The 19987-nt window shown below is 48.8% G+C and overlaps 1 protein-coding gene across 1 annotated transcript in view; it reads right to left on the bottom strand.

Moving 5' to 3' along the window:
- The window catches only part of CD6 (CD6 molecule), a 38405-nt gene extending 18829 nt beyond the window's left edge, over nucleotides 1-19576 (bottom strand). The window contains 1 exon segment of the mRNA XM_032489520.1: nucleotides 19325-19576. Within this exon segment, the coding sequence (XP_032345411.1) occupies nucleotides 19325-19385 (61 nt within the window). The 5' untranslated portion in view covers nucleotides 19386-19576.
- Between the last annotated feature and the right edge of the window lie 411 nt (nucleotides 19577-19987).

The raw sequence follows: 19987 nt of genomic DNA, 5'->3' as shown, positions 1-19987 counted from the left end.
TTGGGGACACAGAGAAAACTCAACACACAGGCTGTGAACTGAAAGCTGGTGTTTTCCTAACGTCTATATGTTGAAGCCCTCATCCCCACTGTGACAGCCAGAGGAAGTGGGGGCTTTGAGAGAGAATTAGACGAGGATGCGATGGTGGGGCCCTCATCGTGGGAGAAAGGAACAAGAGACATAAGACCTCTCTCTCCAACAAATGAAGACAAGCAATAAGGCGGCAGTCTGAGAACCAGGAGGAGGACCTGGACCAGACCCCGAAGCTGCTGGCACCTTGATCTTGGACTTCTTAGCTTCTACAACTGGGAGAAACAAATGTTTGTTGTTTAAGCCACCTAGTCTATGGTGTTTTGCTACAGCAGCTTGAGCTAAGGCAGCCCATGATTAACAGAGAAAGGTGATGGCCAAGACTTCAAGAGTCCCACCCTCAAAGGACCCCCGTCACCCAGGCCAGAGAAATCCAACTTTGTAACTATCTTTTGTCACCATGTCACACGGCAGAGGAGGTTCACCTGCATGACATCCTCCCTGAATGCCAGACTGAATTCCCCTCCTTTCCATCACCAAACCAAGGCAGGGGAAAAGACAAATCATAATCTCCAGTGAAAGGAAACTCAAAGGAACACCGCTGGCTTTGGGTTATGTTTGATTTCCGGATCTGCCCCCCTTTCTCTTCTGCTCAAGATAATGAGGGCATGTGAGCAACATTATCCAGAAAGCTGTGAGATGAGTCTATTGCTGATCTGCATTCAGTTCCATTTACATTTGCTGAACCTGGACCACGTGCTGCGGACCGGAGCAGGTATTAGGCAGATAAGTGTAAATGGGATGATTTAGGGAGCGGGAGAGTCCGCAGCCTCTCCAGCACCAATGCATCTGCTTAACAGTCCCCACTCTCCGGAAATTCCTTTCTCGTGATTTTGAATGGGGACTTTGGGAATGGACAGAGTAGTGATCTGAACCTATCTCTGCAATGGGTGATGGTGCTGCCCGTCTCTGTCAGCAGCTGTGTGGCCTTGAGAAGTTCACTGAAACCTGCTAGACTTCAGCTTTAACCTGGCACTGGGCGTAATACACAGGCCACATCAGATTGCTTTGAAGGGTGTGTGGATAATACATGCAGCATGCTGCAGATATGGTACATGGCAGCTGCCATTCTATCCCCTACCCTGAGGCTTTGACATGCTTCCTCCTGTGTGGACATAGGAGGGCTGCTGGCTATTGACTATGCATGCGTTCATAACTGGCATAAAGATGGCCCTGAGGGTACCTCAGTTTTCTTCTTTGCAAAGGGACAAGTTCAACTCCCCAAAGGCTGCCTGCTTTCCTCCTGCCTCCTCATCTTTCTTAGGAAGCTTCACAGAGCTGCCTCAGACTCACAACTCGCTACTCCCTTCCCTGGCTCTACACACATGGTGTCCAGTGTTCCTGGAGATGAGAGGTGGACTGCGGTTGCCATGGCAACAGGAGTTCCTCTACAAGCAGAGGCTTCTGGGGTCCCATCCCCGAGGCTTGCTCAGGCTCCTGTGACAAATTAAGCCTTCTTTGCAGCTACCAGATGGCAAGATGCAACACCTCCGAGCACAAAGGATCATGAGCAGCTCAATAAAAATCCCAAGGGATACCAGGAAAGAAGTACTCCAAGCAAGCCCAGCAGGCCAGAGACACTCGCCTTTCACAGGCCCCATCTTCTCGAAGTCCTGTGAGAATTCAGACCATTGAGTGCAGAAGCTGGATGTCTGGTTCTTCCTCTAGAATTCCCATTCAGTAGGTCCTAGATGGGACCCTTGAATCTGATTTGGGTAGAACCATCCACCAGGTTTGGGGAAGCAGAAAGAGCATTGGATTGAAACTGAACAAGCCTAGGTTTGAGAACCAGCTTCTTCCTTATCATAGAACGTGTGCTCAAATCTCTTCATATGCCCGACTTGCCTCCCTCACCTCACAGGTATAAAAACCTCACGAGCCTGAAGTAAGATCACACAAAAGTCCAACACCTGGTCCTAGTAAGTGCCCAAGAAAATCTTGCACAGTCAGCAAGTACAAATGTATATACATGATAGATGTGTATGTGTGTATACACATACAGTAGGTGGTAAATGAGATACACAGGAGGATCATATTCCTGCAAATGAAAAATGGCCAGTAAAGTTGAAGATTCAGATATCTTGACTCCAAAATGATACCTTTCTCTCCCTCTCTCTCTCTCTCTCTCTCTATATATATATATATACACCTTAGATACATATTCTCTGGTATGTCCACATGCAGACATGTATAGGGATTTCCATTGTGACATTGTTGATAATCAAAGAAAATTAGAAGTAATCCAACAGTTCACCAGCAGGAAATAATTAAAGTTACTGGGCTATATTTCTAGATTGAGTTATTGAGTGAGAAGAATGAACTCGATCTATATCTATCCACTTGGACAGACCTTGAAAACATACACTAAGTGAGAAAAATAAATTACAGAACAACATGTCCAGTATGATATCATTTCTAGAAAACACAGCACGTGTGCTAACTAGGGGGCACTGATACATTTTTGTGTAATGAATATATAAAAACATGGGGCGGGGGTTGGGTACAGCTCAGTGGTAGAGCACATGCTTAGCATGCATGAGGTCGTGGGTTCAATCCCCAGTACCTCCATTTAAAAAAAAAGTATAAAAACATGGAGGAGAATTGTACACACATCACACTTTGGAGCATGAATGCTCCGGAGAGGGAGGGATAAGGAAATATTTCAACAGTGTCTGTATGGTTTTCTTTCTTATTAAAATAGATCTGAGCAAAAATGTGAACGTGTCATAAACCTGGGTGGTGGGGATGCCTAGAGGTTGTCAAAACACTCTCAGAGCACTTCTGTGTGTTTGTAGTATTTCTGTCCAACAAAAAGTCTGGAAGATTCTATACCAGAGTAGTAACAACAGTTATCTTTGAAGGTAGCATTATGGGTAAGTCTTTTCCTTTCTTTTACTATATTTTCTAAATTCTGTAATATTTGCATTATATATCATTTTAGTGATGGAAATAATAACAACACTTTTTTAAACAATGATGGCACATGTGAAAAAACCTTTCTGTAGACTTGTAGCTACTGTCTCTCCTTCTCCCCCGGAAAGAATCGTGGTCCCATGAATGTATGTGCCCTTGAAACCCTAACCAGGGATGTCTTGCCTCAGTTGAGTGGAACAAAATACCTATTTTTAACTTCAAAGAAAAAAATTGCTTGAATCGTATCAATGCCCCCGCCAATGACTCTTGAGTGCTCACACAAATTTTTAATAGTCTTAAATTCTTTAGTCTTCATCACGATGCTCGGAGGAAGGTATTATTATTATCCCCACTTTACAAAGGGGGACATTTAGAGTCCAAGAGGCATGGAGGAACTTTCCAGAACAACAAAGTCTCATAAGAGGCAAAGCAGGATTTCAGCCCACACAGAGGGTTTCCTGGGCTGCCTTGATTACCAATGGATAAACAGCTCAGGGCACACAGTATATGCTCAACAAATCCTGGTTAACATTATTACTATGGAAAGTTTCTGTAACTCACTTCACCTCTACCAGTATTTGCTGAGTCATGCCGGGGGCCAGGCCCTCTCTGGGCCCTGCTGCAGGGAGGTGGAGGGGAGGGAGCCCCAGGCCTGCCTTCTTCAGCCCAGCATCCAGCCAGGAGGCCCAGGTGTTAAGAACTGACTTGTATCCCATCTCTCTGCGGTAAGTGCAGACAGCGGCTTGAACCGTTGCTTGAGGTATGTAGAGGTGAGAGAGTTCAGGAAGTCACTGCAGGGGAGGTGACCCTCGGGGCAGGCCTTGATGGTCAAGAAACGTCTCACTGGGGCAGAGGGAGCAGGTCCACATGTACTGAGCCTTCCTCTGAGCTGAGCGCATTATAGACTTCATCGTACAGAACCCTCACAACAACCCTGTGAGAAGGTGCTCTTATGGAGTGCGTTTTCCTGACAAACAGGCTCAGAGAAGTGGTTACCAGCCAAGAGTCACAGAACTTGGAGTTGACAGAGCCAGAGTGCAAATCCAAGTTTGTTCCCCAGATTCACTCTTCCTTCCCACAAGTGAGAAGAGGCCGAGGGCATTGTGGGTAGGGGGTATGGCACCAGCAAAGGCTCAGAGGCAGGACAGGGCCTGGTGGGTAAAGTATGTGAAATTCACCAATAAGATGCCCAGAGCTCGGCCCTCTGTGTGGAGCGCAGGGCTGGGTTTCTGGGTTTCAGTGGCAGCTGAAACTCTGCTGGGCCACGCAGGGTTTTCCAGGGGGCCCGTCCCCACCCACCGGCTCTCAGGAGAGATTCTGGTTCAACGTCTCCGAGAGTTGCTGGAGCAGCAGTTTCTGGGTGAATGAGGCTTAAGTGTAGGCAAGGGGTGAACATCCCCACAGCTCTCAGGGCTGAGGCTGACGCCTTCCTGAGGTGGCCGAAAGCCCCCTGAAGAGAAGGCCCCCCTTGACGTCAGACGTCTAGAAGCTGTAGGAAGTCACCGGCACCTGTCCTAGGAAGCAAACACAGCCTTTTCCAAGCATGTTAGGCTGGGACCAGAGTGTCTCCTGGGACCAACCGTGGCTCAGCAGTTGTGCTTATCAACCCCATGCTACAAAAGTCCCCTCCGCTCCCACCACCCACTTTGTCGTTAGCGGTGGCCCACAGCCACATGGCCAACCAGACCCCTGAGTTTAAGTTCAGGAAATAAACTTGGGTTCCCAGAATGCCTACTGTGTGTCCCTGCTTGACATCCAGCATGTGCTCTCCTATTACTCTCCACTGGGCCCACTGAAGTCTCAGTTTTCTAGAAGGGAAACTTGAGATGACTTGCCCTAAGCCACAGTTTCTGAGAGGTGGAGCCAGAATTCAACTTCAAGTTGAATTCTAAATTCAAGCCCACATTCTTAGCTCTCCGGTCATACGCTCACCTCACATGTCCCTCCACAAGTCATGTCTAGGGCACTTCTGAGGTGGCTCAAAATCCTTTAATGTTCCCGCCTCTCTTAACCCTTAGTCAGGGAGGTGCTATTCATTCCTTCCTTCACTCCTCGATGTTGGCCGGGCTCCATGCCAGGCCCCACGCCTCGGTGGTGGACACCAATGTTCTCACAGATGATCGTGATCAGGTAGAAATGCCACCCTAGGGGTCAGAGCAAAGTGCTCTGGAAAAGTAGAAATGGGAGGGAATAACTTTGACTCCAAAGAGTGGGGACAATTGGGAGGGGTCTTAGCAGATGAGTAGGAGTTCTCAGGGATGAGCATGTGATGCAGAGCAGGAGATAGCCAAGCCTTTGCTGAACAATCTGGGAGACCTCACTGATACCTTTCCAGGAGGCGAGTGGACTTGGAGGAGAGAGCACGTGGGGCAGTGACCTACCACTTTCTATGCCACCCTTTCTCCCCGCTGGTGGCCTGGCACCATGAGGCTTTCCCACCTTTCTTTGTGAAGGTGCTTGAACCCAGACTTAAATACTTGGAAGACACTGTTGCTGTCCCAGCCTCTGAATCCCACTGATGGGTAAGAACTCTAGTCAGTGCCACTCCCCACGATGTCTAAAGAGGCCTTCAAATTGAGGCAAGTAGGAAGCCAGTTGAATGTTTGCTCAAGGCCAAAGTATGATGGACCCTTGGGGAGTTTTGCAGAGGATTGAGGTGGGCGTTCCAGGCTCTGGCAATCAACACCCACTGATTTGGGGTGAGGGTCTGACTCAGCCAACGGAGCTTCCACTACTCGCTCCCAGCTGCATCCTGCCCTCTTGATCCATTCCTCTGGTTGGTGACTCTGTTTCTAAACTCCAGAATCCTGCGCAGCAGAGAGGTTGGGAAGACACCTCCATAGGGTTGGGGGCAGCATGGCAGAGTTGAAAGCACATGAGCTTTGGAGTCAGATGGGTGTGGGTTTGAATTCTATCTCTTCCTCTTAATACCAAAGATCTGGATTTCTTTTTTATTTCTTTTTTTTTTTTAACTTTTATTTTTTAACTGAAGTAGAGTTGATTTACAATGTGTTAGTTTCTGGTGTGCAGCATAGTGATTCAGTTATATTATCTCTTAACGTCTAATATCCTCAGTGACCTTTGTCCACATAAGTGGTGACGCAAGTAGTAACCTCCTGGGGCTGTTGGGAGATTAAGAGAAAGGGATCATCACAGTGCCACTCAGTAGCTATTTGGCAACATGCTTGCACAATCCTTTGCTGCAATCCCGAAGCCCCAGGTGTCCCTGGGTTTTTCATAACTCTGTTGGTGGCATTCCTGACCCGAAATGATGCGGGGCTGTTCATGGTCTGTATATACTCTGTGTGGGGTGAAAAATCATGTATTTTGCTACAGAAATGTTAAGGTACTTGATTATGGCGGCTGACCAGGCCCCCACTGAGACATTATATAATATCCAATATATGTACCATGTCACCTCTCTAACATCCAAACATTCTAGATTCTGAATTGCAGATGGGAGGAGGGTATAGCTCAGTGGTATAGCACATACTTAGCATGTATGAGGTCCTGGGTTCAAGTCCCAGTACCTCCTCAAAAAAAAAAAAAAAAAAAAGAAAGAAAGAAAAAAAAGAAAGAGAGAAAGAAAAAAAGAATTGCACCTGGCCCCAGAGAGTCCAAAAGGAGACTGAAGACCTGAAATGGTTGCCTGTCTTTCCCCTGAAGGAAGAGCTGTGTGAATGAGTTCTCCAAATTTAAGGCCAAAAAGTTGCACTAATCTCCCCTTTCTCTTCCTCTCTCCTCGCCTTCCCCTAGTGAAAAGCCTCCTCAGAAAAGGAGGCTTCTGTTAATCACCGAGGAAAAGGCAAGCCCAATTTAAAACAAAATGGACAAAAGGCAGGAAGAGAAACTTTGCAGAAGAGGAAACATGCAAGACCCTTGAACATATGAAAAGTACCCAGCGTGTAGTAACCTGTAATTGAAAAGAATACGAAAAAGCATATGTGTGTATATATGTGTAACTGAATCATTATGCTGTACACTGGAAACTAATACAACATTGTTACTCAGAAAAAAAAAAAAGAAGTATGTTGGGAGAAGGCTATAGCTCAGTGGTAGAGTGCATGCTTAGCATGCACGAGGTCCTGGGTTCAACCCCCAGTGCCTCCATTAAAGAAAAAAAAGAAAAGAAAAGAAAGATGATTGCCTTGGGAATCTAACCAATTAAAGGAATATTGAAAAAAAAAAAAAAGAAGAAGTAATAGTGAGTGTGGGTGCAAAGGCGGATCAGCCAGGACTCTGCACATTGCTGGGGGGAGCAAAGTTGCCACAAGCACTTTAGAAAACATTTCTATAGTTGTGACCCAGAAAGCCTACTCCTGAGACATCGCACACACTGCTATGCACTGAAATGCGTCCTACCCAAAAAGATATGTGTACTTCCGGAGGCAACCTTATTTGGTGATTGGGTCTTTAGAGAGTTAAAACGAGGTCACTAGGGTGGGCCCTAATCCAAGATGACCGGTGTCCTCATAGAAAGGAGAAATTTGGACCCAGACATCTGCACATAGGAAGGTAGAGATTAGGATTTGTTTCTCGAAGCCAAGAAATGCTAAAGATGGCCAGCAAACCGCCAGATGCTAAAAGAGAGGTGTGGAGCAGACTGTCCCTCCCAGCCCTCAGCAGGAACCCACCCTCCTCTTGAAATCTAGCCTCCAGAAGTGTGAGACAATACATTTCTGTTGTTCACGCACCCCTCTGCGGTACTGTGTTATGGCCCCTGGAAAACGAAGTCACACACGTACCGGCAACAAAGGTCACCTCTAGGAGGCAGGAACTGGCAAGAGCCCACAGCTGCTTCTAGGGCATCCTGGGATCGGGAGAAGGGAAAGCCGCAGGACTGATGGCTGTGTCCTCCTTCGCTTCCAGACAGCCGGAGTCTGCAAGCCCCCAAGAGCTCTGTGGGACTGGATTTCGTGGCGATGCTGACATGGCTGGAAATGAGCCAGCCCCCACAGATGCAGGTGTTGGGAAATTATCTCTAAGGCTCTTCAGGGAGTAATTTAGAGTCTGTCTGGAGCACAAGAATGGAGGAGCTGACATTCAGGTCGGACCCATTTTCCCTTAGAGAGGTTCGGGAACTGGCCTGAGGTCACACAGGAGGTAGTGGAGCCTGGAATTAAATGCTGCTCTCCAAGAGCCTAGAATCCACATCATCTCAGCTGCCCTGACAGATGTTGGCCAAAAACAACACGGTGCCCCTCAGCCCACCCGCCTCCGTGCTGATGAGACCAAACGCCCATGACGCTCCAGAGACTTGCAAACTCCTTCCTTCAAGAAAGAAAGGTCGTGTTGCATGACTGTGATGGGTGAGCTTTCTTTTCATGTGGCTGTGATAACATTTTTACAATAAGGATGACTAATGTTTACACTGCTGTCTGAATGTTCAGCTGGAACTGGGTAGGAGCTGCATTGAGAGCTGGAGGAACAGAGACCAGCCATTATTGTGACCTGGGGCGAGTCCCTGCAGCGTTGGGGGGACCTCAGTTTCTCCACAGTAAAATGGGTGAATCGGGCCAAGGTGGGGTCTGACTGCCAGAGCGGGAGGGGGCCCTGCCAGCCTCCGACGGCCCCTGATCTTAGGTTGCTGGCCAGACTGTGCGTCCCTCCCTCACAACACAGCCCCAGCTGTCCCCACTGCCTTCACCCACCCGGTCCTTCCTCTAGTTACGCAGTATTTCCCAAACCAGGCCAATCTAAGATTCAAAATGAAACAGTATTGAATCACACAGTAAGCAAATTATTCCTTCTCCAATTCTTCAGTCCTTGAGCTGACAAGTCTTACCGTGGTGCTGCTCAGCCTTTAACACCTAACGCTTTTCCACAAGGAGAGAGCTGGTTTCGGTTTGCTCACCAGGCTAGTGAGTGACATGGTGGTTTTGAGTGTCTTATTTGTTCAGATGGATGTATCCAATTTACTGAAGTCATATTGGTTTGAGTTATATGAAACCTAGAAGAACTCTAGGTTTAAACAAACCTTCTTAAGTTTATATATGGAGTGGATTGTAAAAAAATATTTGTTTAACAGCTGTATCAGATCAGCTTATACTTAAAACTCTCCGATGATTTCCCATTTCCTTTAGATTAGCTCCAAGCCCTTACGTGGTCTGTTTTCCCTGACACATGCTAACATCTCCGTCTCTATCTCCTTCACTCTCCCCCTCCCTCTGTATTCTGTTCCAGTGTGCCAACCCCACTCCTGCCTCAGGGCCTTTGCACCTGCCATGCCCTCTGTTCCCTGGTCTTGGCATGCCCAGCTCATCCCATCAATCAGACCTCTGCTCACATGCCCTCAGAGGCTCTACCTGGACCCCTGTTCCAGTCACTCTCAGTCTTCCCTCCCTTGCTCTCTCTCCCTTGTTGCACAGATTCCTCTCTGAAATGATGTTATTTTGAAAATGTGTTTATTCCTGTATTTATTTTTTCATTAGAATATAAGCTCTTTGAAGTCTGGGGCTTTGTCCCACAATGTCAGTGGCTGAAAACAGTGCCCAGCATGTAGCGGGAGCTCAACAAATGAGTGACAGAAGCTGAGAAGGTGGAGAGAGGACTGGCTTGGGGATCAGGGAGGAACGGGGCCAGGCTCCACTGGGAGCCAAGGCAAGAGGGCGGCGGCCAGTCAGAGGCTCAGCCTGAGGGCTCACACTTGGCCTCATCAGCACCAGTGTTCAAGACAATGAGCCAAATTGTTCCCACCCACTGAGCCAGCAGAGAAAGCCAAGTCAGCAACTATACTGGTAACTGAATGATGGTGTTACAACATCACCATCAGGAAACTACCATGATAATAACTGATTCAGCCCAGAATCATCCACAATGTTACAACTAGTGGGTAAAAGTTTGGAGGGGGGCCAAAATATTTAGATATTGTCAAAGAATCTGCCCACAAGATGCATATTTATTACAAACGAGAAGAGTACTTTACCCAGCAGACATCACCTTAGCCAAGCAATCAAAGTTAGACGGCACCGGTCTTGGGACAAGCTGATACCACACGTGAGAAGGACACAGCGTCACGTCTGTGACATTCCCGACTACTAACCGTGAGGAATCATCAGACAAACCCTGATGAGGAACATTTTTACAACGTAACTGGCCTGTGCGCTTCAAAATGATCAATAACATGAAAGAGAAAGAAAAATCTAAAAACTGTTCTGGAATAAAGGAGAATAAGGAGAACTGAGAATCAAATGCAACACATGCAGTGGAATGTTTCTCTGCCTCTAGGGCAAATTGTTTTGGAACAACTGGCAAAGTCTGAAAAATTTCTGTCGCTTATTTTCCTAGCAATGTTAATGACCTGATTTTGATAAGTGTAGTGTGGTTAGGTAAGAGACTGCCCTTATTTTTTTTTTAAGACACATTAAAGTATTTAGAAGAAAGAGACTTGATGTTAACAACCTACTCTCAAATGTTTTGGGAGATATGTAATAGAAAAATTGAGAAAGAGATAAAGTAATTGTGGAAAAAGATTCACTGTTAAGGAATCTGAGTAAAGAGCATATGGAAAATCTTTGTATTATTTTTGCAACTTCTTAGGAAGTCTGAAATAGGGCTGAAGTAAATGTTAAAAAAAAAAAAAACTGAGCAAAAAAGAAGGCAGAGGCTGAGGAGTGGGGGAGCCACTGAGATGGTGCAGGCGGAGTGGCTGCAGGAAGCCGACTCCTCACCTAACGAAGCGGACATCTCAGCCCAGGGTTGGTTGTCAACCTCAGACCACGTTGGACCACAGCCCTCCCCTGCTGTCTCCACATCGAAGTGGGGAGCAGAGGACACATCTGTGTGCACGGGGCCCGTGCCACGCCCTCTGGGTGATGTGGGAAAGGGGCCCTGGGCAAAGCCTGCAGATCGGGCTTCTCACCCCTGCTCCGTTACCTTGGGTGCATCACTCCCCACTCTGAACCTCAGTCTCCTCCTCTGACAAATGGGAGTAGAAGACTGGCAGCCCTCTGGGGACAGAGTCTCCCAGCTCAGATACCGTCATGATATTTCTAGAATCCTGTCTGGAGCGTGCAGCACATCTCTCCAAGGAGCTCAATTCATTTGGCAAGTGCATTTAATTTAGTAAGAAGGAGAGGAAGGCAGTCTCCCTGAGCAGAACGCCCTGTCCAGGGCATGCGTCTCCACCTCCGCTCCAGCCCCAGCCCAGCTCCCAGGCACCCTCCCGGAAGAGATAAACACCTTAGCAAAAAGTTGTTCTGAAATATAGATAAAATCCTTCCCCCCGCCCCACTTAGGAAGAGGCAACTAGTGGGGATGCGTTGGCTGGTGACCAGAAAGTGCCTCTGGTTCCAGCTTTCTGATCATCGTTTTGTGTTTCTGCAAGATGGACAGAGCCCTGCTTGGTTTTGCACATAGCTGAGCACACAGAGGCTGTGCTCTGCGTCCTCCCTGGCTCAGGGCTCAGTAAGTGACTTCCAGATTGGAAGTGGAGCACTCGGATGGGATCCCCAAGACACCATGAGAAGCTCTCAGCTCTGAGGAGCCCCCTCACTCATACAGCCCATGTCCCCACACAGCCCTGGCCCCCAGCCCCATGCACAGACTCCCTGGGCTCTGCCTGGAGAGCCCAGCCCAGCTCAGGGTCATGATGGAGTGGTCAGGGGTGGCCTGGAAACTTATAGGCTGAACTGCTAATGTGCCCTGCCACCCCCTAACACACAGTGGAGATCTGGGGGCACCCCCTTGCAGGGAAAAGTAAAGGGGTTACTTTCTCATGATGGTACCCCAATCCAGCATCTCCCAAGGGCCCCACAGCCTCCTCTCAACCCATCAGCCCTGCCTCTCCTTCCACGCTGGCCTCTTGGAGGCTCTCTCAGCTGTCACATTCAGGCAGAGGCAGCTGGGCCATGAGAGTCTGCAAAATGGTGGGCGGAAATCCGCCCTCCCCTCTGTCCCCGCGAACTCCTCCCCTGGCCCAGGTCCCAACAGTAGTTGTGGCCCTGCAGCTCTTTAGCGCCCCAAGGAGCCCCACATTTCCCCCAGGTACTTCACAGCCAACATTTCATGGAGCCTTGTCCCAGCTCTGTGCTCTGGAGGCTGCCACAGACCCTACTTTACGGCACGGGAAACTGAGGCTCAGGGTGGAAACTCGGCCAGGAAAATGCTTCTGATGCACAAGTGCCTTTAAGGATTTTTTTTTATCCAGGTTCCATGACAGTCCAGGTGATGGCAGGAGAGGTGAAACCACCCCCCCCCCCCCAGAGAACGGGGAACCTTTCCTATAGAAATCTTGAGGTGGGTGGGGTCCCAAAGCCTGCTTATATTCCAGGGCTGGGAGACATCATGCGTTTGGAGTCATAAAATCAAGTTAAAGATATGGCACCTATCAGTTAGCTGGGAGTCTTGTTAAAAGCAAGACAGCAGGTTCCAAATGGAGTTGCTTATGCTAAGCCCCACATCACCAATTGGTGGCTTAGTTATGGGTTTGACTCCCCCAGAAATGGAATCTTTTTTTTTTTTTTTTTTTTTTTGTGGAGGAGGGTAATTCGGACTACTTATTTATTGTTTTTTTTAATGGAGGTGCTGGGGATTGAACCCAGGACCTCATACATGCTAAGCATGTGCTCTACCACTGAGCTATAACCTCTCTCCTTGCACCAGAAGTGGAATCTTAACGCAGCGGATCAGGAACCGTCTGATCAGCACTAGTGAGGTAACTTGCCTGATAGATGCCTGCCATCCCATCCCCTAAAGGAAAGTAACTTTGCAATAAACAACCTGCTCTTTTGCTTCCTGTAACTTCCTTGTTCCCACTCCCTTCTGCCTATGAGAGTCTCCTTTTATATCTGTCCTTTCTAGCTGCTAGATTGCATGCTGCTGATTCCAATCGATTTTTGTTCAGTTTAAAAATGTTAATATGCCTCTGTTTATCTTCCAACAGTCTATTCACTGGGCTGTGTAGGAAAAGTCACTTCACCTCTCCAAGCCTCAGTCACTTGATCAGTAAAATGGGGGCAATAACTCATGCTTCAGTAGGACCGTGATGAGGACGAGACAGGTTTATGAATTTACAAAGTACTGCCCAGTTGGCCTGGCTAATGAAAATGTACGGTTTGTGCGGCTGGTCCCTGTGCCTGGCATCCTCATTGCATCCTCACAACACAGAAATCTGGATGAATCAGCAGAAAGGAAAGAGCCTGGAGCTCAGGTCCTTTGGGAACTTGGGCCCCACCACCCTCAGGGGCCAGCACGGGGGGTCAGTCAGCAGCTCCCTGCAGCCAGCTCCTATGAGGGTTTCCCTCGCTCCCCAGACTTCTGCTTGAATGAGTCCTTCTGCCTGGAATGACTTTTTGTTCCTTTAAGTTTTTATTTTGAATTTATAGACTCACAAAAAGTTGCAAGAATAGCACAGAGAAGTCCCGCGCACCCATCTTCCAGCTCCCGCTGATGGACACATATGACGTAACTAAGCAAATTACCCAAACCGGAAGCTGATGTTGGCACAACACAACTGTCTCACCAGTTTTGGCATGTGCTCACTATATTATTAAAAAAAAATAATAATAAAAGGCCTTTGTGCCTAGGCTGTTTTTGCCATCTTTCTTTTGTATGCAAAAGCCTCCTTGTCCTCCAGGCCCAGCCCCTCTGGGACAGCGATGTCCCCCTCTCTGGGAAGCTCAAGTGCTCCCTGTTCTGACTCCCAGCGCCCTGAGACAGTTCAGCGCAGGGATGGAGAACCAGGGTTTTGGGGATCTACAGGCATGAATTTAAACTCAGCATCAACCACCAGCCTGGGGCAAAATACATAACCTTTGGACCCTCAATTTCCCCACCTATTAAATGGAGGTGATTGCCCCCATGTCAGGGTAGGACAGGATAAACATAGCTGGTGCTTGGAGGATGTAAGTCCCCTGCAACAGATGGGCGTTATGGCTGTCATCGGATCACACCTGTTGGCCCATCTATCCCAAGGTGACCCTTGTAGTTTTCACCACCTTCCTCACATTTAACATGTTCAAGAGAAAACCTTCATCTCGCACATCTCAGGGGCAGCACAGGGCCTGGCGCACTGCAGGTGCTAAATAAATGTGAAGAGATGGAGCCCCCTGCCATGCAGGCTTTCCTGCGGCTCACGGTGTCTCTTTCACTTCCCTTCCTTCATTCCTGGCCTGGGGGTGCAGGGTAAGTGCACAGCAAACCTATGGAGGCTGGGCCGTGGTGAGGGAGGCAGCCCATTTGCTCCCATCTGTCCCTGACAAGTCTTCCAGGGGACCCCAGGACTCCAGAGGCTCCTCGGGGCTGTCCCTGGAAGTGCAGTGAGGCTGCAGGCCTGTGGGGTACAGCATCTAGGGAGATGCCTCATACAGGGAGGGAGCCCCAAGGGCAGCCAGCCAGGGGACCACTTTTTCCTGTGGAAAGAGCGTGGAGCTGCCGGTCAGGAACCCTCAGCTCAACGCCGGCACCTCCTAGCTACAGACTTCAGACTGGTCTCGGCCTCGCTAAACCCAGGTTTCCTCACCTATACAATGGGGTTGCTGGGTGGGCAAAGGGGTTTCTAGTGCAAACAGCATTCTGTTAACCACTAAATCCTGTCTTCACATGTAGGAGATCTTTGTTCTCGCTGTGTAAGCTCACATTTACATGGTCACGTACCACACATCTGGCCAGAACGGAGTACTGTTGTTATTTCCATTATGTTTCTTTTCACTATTACTACCATTCAGGTAATGTGCCATGGCTTCTTCTTGAAGGCAGCAATATAAAGTTTTTTCTAAAAATAAACGTATTTACACTTTAAAATATCAGTGAAGAATACTAAGCAAGTTGTCTGGTGGGATCGGCAGCTTTAGCAAACAGCAGGAAGGGACAGGAATGAGGGACCCCAGGAAGTACTGCTCTGGGGACTCACCTCGCCCAGATCCAGCCATTTGGGGGGGGGGGGCTGTGACCAGTGCCGAGGGTGGGATGGAGGGTCTGGAGGACACTGTGACTGGGGAAGGCAAGGGACCTGGGGATTCCAGCCCCACCAGGGTCTGCTCAGTGCAGGACTGGGCACCTGCCATGGGCATTAGTTGGCGTCCAGGCAGGGGGACGGAGGTGATCTTCTCCTCCAGGCCCCTGCCCTGAAGCCTCAGTTGGGGCCACCTGCTTCCTCCTCCTTGTCCCAGGGAAAAACTGATTCTTTATCCTCAGAATCTGACACTTGGGGGCCCAATTTAATTCCTAAGAATTTATATAAGAGGTGAGGCTGGCCCGGAGCCGGCCTTGATAAATGCAGACTGAATGAAGGAGGCCGTGGGCAGTATTTCTCCCTCATTCTAGATCCCTCTGGAATCACCTACGTTTGGCTAAATGTGCCAACCCCAACGCCCTAGGAGCTGCCTTGTTTCACATTACCACCACGGCAATGGCCATGCCAACTGCTCCCACCAGTCACTGACCTGTGACCAGAGAACCAGACTAAGCTAGGAAAATACGCAAATGCCTGTCAGATATCACTCATCTATCTGTGAGTTAGAGTCTTGCCAGGCAGGAAGAAAGTGGGAAAAAAAAAAAAAGAATAGTAAACACATTTGTTTAATTTAATCCAATCAAGTGTAAAAACCCCCTGGGTTGCAGGGAGACAGAAAGGATGCAGTTTGTGAAGGTTGAATCGTAGGTCCCGGGACCAGCCCAGTCAGAGGGCGCAGTGGGCTAGCTGTCAGATGCTCAAGAGAATATATTTTATATTTTACCAAAACATCAAAAAAGCTGTCCTCATCTCTGTTTACTGAGATGGAAACTCCACCTGCTCAGGATAAGCTACGTTACCTGCAACGGTACAACTCTCTTCTCCGTGGTAAGGGGCTTTTAAGCCCAGGAAGATTTGAATTTTAAAAAAAGAAAAAGAGGTGATGAAATAAACAAAACCCCAGAGAATTTGTTCCTTTTTTGCTAAGTTTAAGTTGGATCAATTTCTGTGTGTCGGTGTATAAAGTCCTGTATTTTCATGTTGAAGAATTTTGGCCACTAGGGTTTCTCATGTTTGTGATCAAGTAACTGACTTGAGATTTTAAGTTGAAAATCTAAGTGAATTTGATAATGTCTGTAAACCAGAGCAGACTACTTAAGAGAACTTGATAATCACTTTGTTTGTAAGTTAGTTTTTTTACAAGCATTCTTTGAAATCCTTGGGAAAGTTGCGCTTCTTAAAGGTATTTGAAACATTTGTAAGAAATTCATCAAATTTGTAAGTGCAGTTTAGAATATCAAAGGCAGTGCCATCCAATATAAATGTAACACAAGCTATACACGTCATTTTAAATTTTCCAGTAGCCACATTTTCAAAAAGTAAAAAGGAGTAGGCAAATTTAATTGTAATAATAACATTTACTTAACCCAACCTATCCAAAATACTATCATTTCAACAGGTAAGTCATATAAAAGTTATTAACGAGATATTTTACATTCTTTTTTGGAACACATCTTACAATCTGCCGTGTATTTCTCATTCCTAACACATCTCCGTTTGGGCGACCACATTCCAAATGGTACATGCTAGTGGCTGCTAGATGGGACATCACAGATCTAAAGGAATTTAATCAGCTACATTTGTAAGTGGTATTTATGATTTAAGGAGGCTTATACCGTTCAACCCAACTTGCTGAAATATTAATCAAAGACCCCTGAGAGCCATTGTTAAACATGACTGGATTTATAAATGAGATTTGTATATTAAACTTACAAGGTAAGGGGAAAATAGATTTTTTGAACTTTGGTAATTTAAGAAACCTTTTTTTTTTAAAAAAAACAAAAAACAAAAAACAAAAAAACAAAGAGCCTTTTCAGTACACAGCAGCGGCCCTTGAGGACCTCACCAACCACAATCCAGATCAAATTCGAGTCAGCGACCTCGGCCCATGCCCTGGTGGGAATGGCCTGGTCCTTGGTTACCGCATCACACGCAGAATGTCAGATCTGAGCCAGCCCTTGAGGACCATCCGCCCAGAGCACCCCATCCCACTGAAACTGAGGTCCAGAGAGGAGAAGGAGCACAGCCAGTAGGTGAAATAGAGGCAGGGCCGTGGCCATCCACTGGTCTCATAATCCCCCCCGACCTACCCCAACAACAGTCAGGGGCTTCTAGTTCATTCTCTCTGCCTCTTCATCCCCACTTGACTGATCAGGAAACTGAGGCAGAACTGAAAGATAGGTGGACAATCTGGTCCTGGACCCAGGACCCCGGGGAACAGAGAATTGGGAAGCATGGTTCTCTAGGTCCCCATCCCAGGTCTGGTCATTCAACAGCACAAACTAAGGCCAGCTTGGCCAGAGAAATAGCTGGGTGAGGCCCAGGATGGAGCTGGGACTGCAAATGGATCAGGAGATGGGAGGCCTGCCGAACGCTGAGAGCGCCCAGCACCGGGAGGCCCAGACCCCGCAGGCCTGTGGTCCCAGGGCACAGCCTGGTCCCTCGAGCCCTCGCATGAAGGCCTTGGAACTTCCTCATGGGCCTCGCTCTCCCAGTTCCCCTTCCTCCCTCTTCCCCACTGTTTTTCTTTCTTTCCTTTTCTTTCTCAAGTTCCCTTCTGCCTGGAGCCTCTTCTGCCCGGCCACATTTCTCAGCACCAGGACATGTGCCACCCGGCACCCTTAGGAGGGCCCAAGGGGGCTGTATTTAATGCTATTAAATCGCATCACAAAGAAACTATCCCCACTCCTAGGGCTTTCGGTTCCCTGAAAAATCAAGAAGAAACTAGCAATTTGGAGGCAGGATGTGTTTCTCACCCCCTCATCTCCCCTTTAACTGAGAGGGCAGGTGAAGCCTTCAGGCTAAGGGCCGTTACATTCTTTTAACTTTTTGCTAACACGTAAGAGAAATTGGTTTTCACCTCCATTTATTTTTAGGACTCCATTTCTCTTTTATTTGTGGCAAATGATGTCAGTTTTCCATTTGCAATCATGACATCAATTTTCCTTTCAAAACTAAACTTGGATCAGTAACACGTGAGTCAAGTGCCTCTCCATGCCGTTTTGAAAACACGAAGTAAGTTACTATCTTGGGAGTGGAGTGAGTCCGGCAGAGACAAGGTAAAGGTTAGGGAACTTGGCCCCAGGGGCACCTCCTCCGCCCAGGCTCGGGTTCCCACCTCCTTTTAGGCACCGGTCAAAGCCAGATCCCCAGGCCCGTCTGCAGGCCAGCCAGCAGACCTCTCAGACTCAGACTTAGTTCTGAGCTGAGGCTGCGGCCCGGCCCCACGGAGAGCAGAGGGTGAAGATGCAGAGTGAAGGGCCCGCTTTCTGATTATCTGTCTGTTTCTGCTCAGGAGCAGAAAGTAGCTGAGAGCCATGTGCTCCCGGTAGTGTGACAGATGCAAAGCCTCTCTTCCGGGGTCCCACACGGGGCCAATGGCACACCCATTCCCACTCCCAGAGCTAAATGGCTTTCCCTGGACCAGTGTGAGGCAGGAGGCTCGAAGCATGTGCCTCTCGATAGAGGCGGTGAGAAGAGGACCCCTGTAGCTCCCTGAATGCTCCCAGTCCTCCTGGTGAGCTCAGTGCCCCTCCCAACAGGGCCTTCCTCGGTCTCCCTCACAACAAACTGAAAGCACTTGGCATCTCCACTGCCAGGTGTACCCAGACTCTCCAGCCCAGAATTCTCTTTCCACACCGGTCTTTCTAGCCCCTAGACATGAGGGCCCAGAGCAGCAAGATCTCCTGCCCAGACCCCACCACCTGGACCCCACAATCTGCAGGAACCCACAAGCATCTGGCGAGCACAGTTCCAGACCGCCCGGCACCCTGATGGGCCCTGGTACCCAGGGGGGGCTCAGGATCAGGAAGACTCTATCTGGTCCTCAAAAACCTTTCTGTTCATTTGTGCCCTAAACTTCCCCAGCTGACTAGGCTGGAGCCACCAGCGGCCAGCTGTCCGCAACTTCCCTTGGGAGTTCTGTTTCAGTTCAGCTCTGCCATGAGTGGTATAAGCCTGGTGAACCCAGAGCCTCAACTTTGGGGTTGAAAACACAATCGTCAGTGGTCCTACCTCTCTGCGAGGCTAACTTCCTGACAGTTGGCAAGAAATAGCAATGGGGTGGGGGGTGGTTCCTGAGCCTGTGGGTGGAAGGCATCTCAGACCCTGGGAACCCATTGGTAAGACACCCCGCAGACTGCCCGCGTTGTCTGACCCCCTGGAGTCCTCTTAGCACCATCCAGGCACAGCTTCAGCCCCTTGTGGTGGTTCCTATACCCTCTCTGGGCCCTGACTGCTGTTGGCCCAGCGGGGACCACTTTGGGACCAGAGTATGGTCTTGGCTAAAAGGCTCTGGAAAGGTGAGCCTGAGAGAACCACCAGGAATGGGGCCAAGAGGGCAGATCCCAGGAGATGCGGAGGGGGTACCTGAGAGGGCTGCCGTCAGCCATCCAGCGACCAAGAAGAGGAGCCTCATGTCTGGTGCCATCTCTGACCGCTATGTGTGCCTGCCAGTGGGAGGCACCATCCTAGGGCCAGCAGGTGGACAGGCGGCCCAGTGCCCCTTGGCCTGCTCTGCCCTCGACTGCTCCTGTTTGTCTCTCTTTCTCTGCCGGAGAGAGTTCTCCTTTGCACGCATGCGGCCAAACCCAGCCTGTGAGTGTCTCACGCCTCTGTGCTCTGCTTGTGGTTTTGGTTTCCAGGAAGCTAGGCTGGTAATACAGCTGAGGAGAGCCCAGCTGCCTCTGCCGTGGGCCCGCCGAGCCTGGCTGGACCCCTGGAATCACAGAGTGAGACACACACACACACACGCACACACAGGAGCCCAAGGGTGTCCACAGAAGAGGGAAGCGGAGGGGCACGCCTCATTTCTGGAGACCTGGTACACAATAAATAGATGCCCAGTCAATATGGGAAGAGTGAATGAACGACCCATTTCTGTCCTAGTCCATGGAATCTGGCTCTTATAGGATGGTATCCCAAGGTTTCCCTCATTCACAGGTGCTAGGATGGCTGGGAAGAAGGAGGGCGGGGTCTTGTAGATTCTAGAGGAAAAGCGTCCGCCTCCCCGTAGGGAGTCGTAAATCGAGA

This window comes from Camelus ferus, chromosome 10, assembly GCF_009834535.1.
Source record: "Camelus ferus isolate YT-003-E chromosome 10, BCGSAC_Cfer_1.0, whole genome shotgun sequence".
Lineage (NCBI taxonomy): Eukaryota > Metazoa > Chordata > Mammalia > Artiodactyla > Camelidae > Camelus > Camelus ferus.
This window is presented reverse-complemented; position numbering and strand designations above follow the sequence as displayed.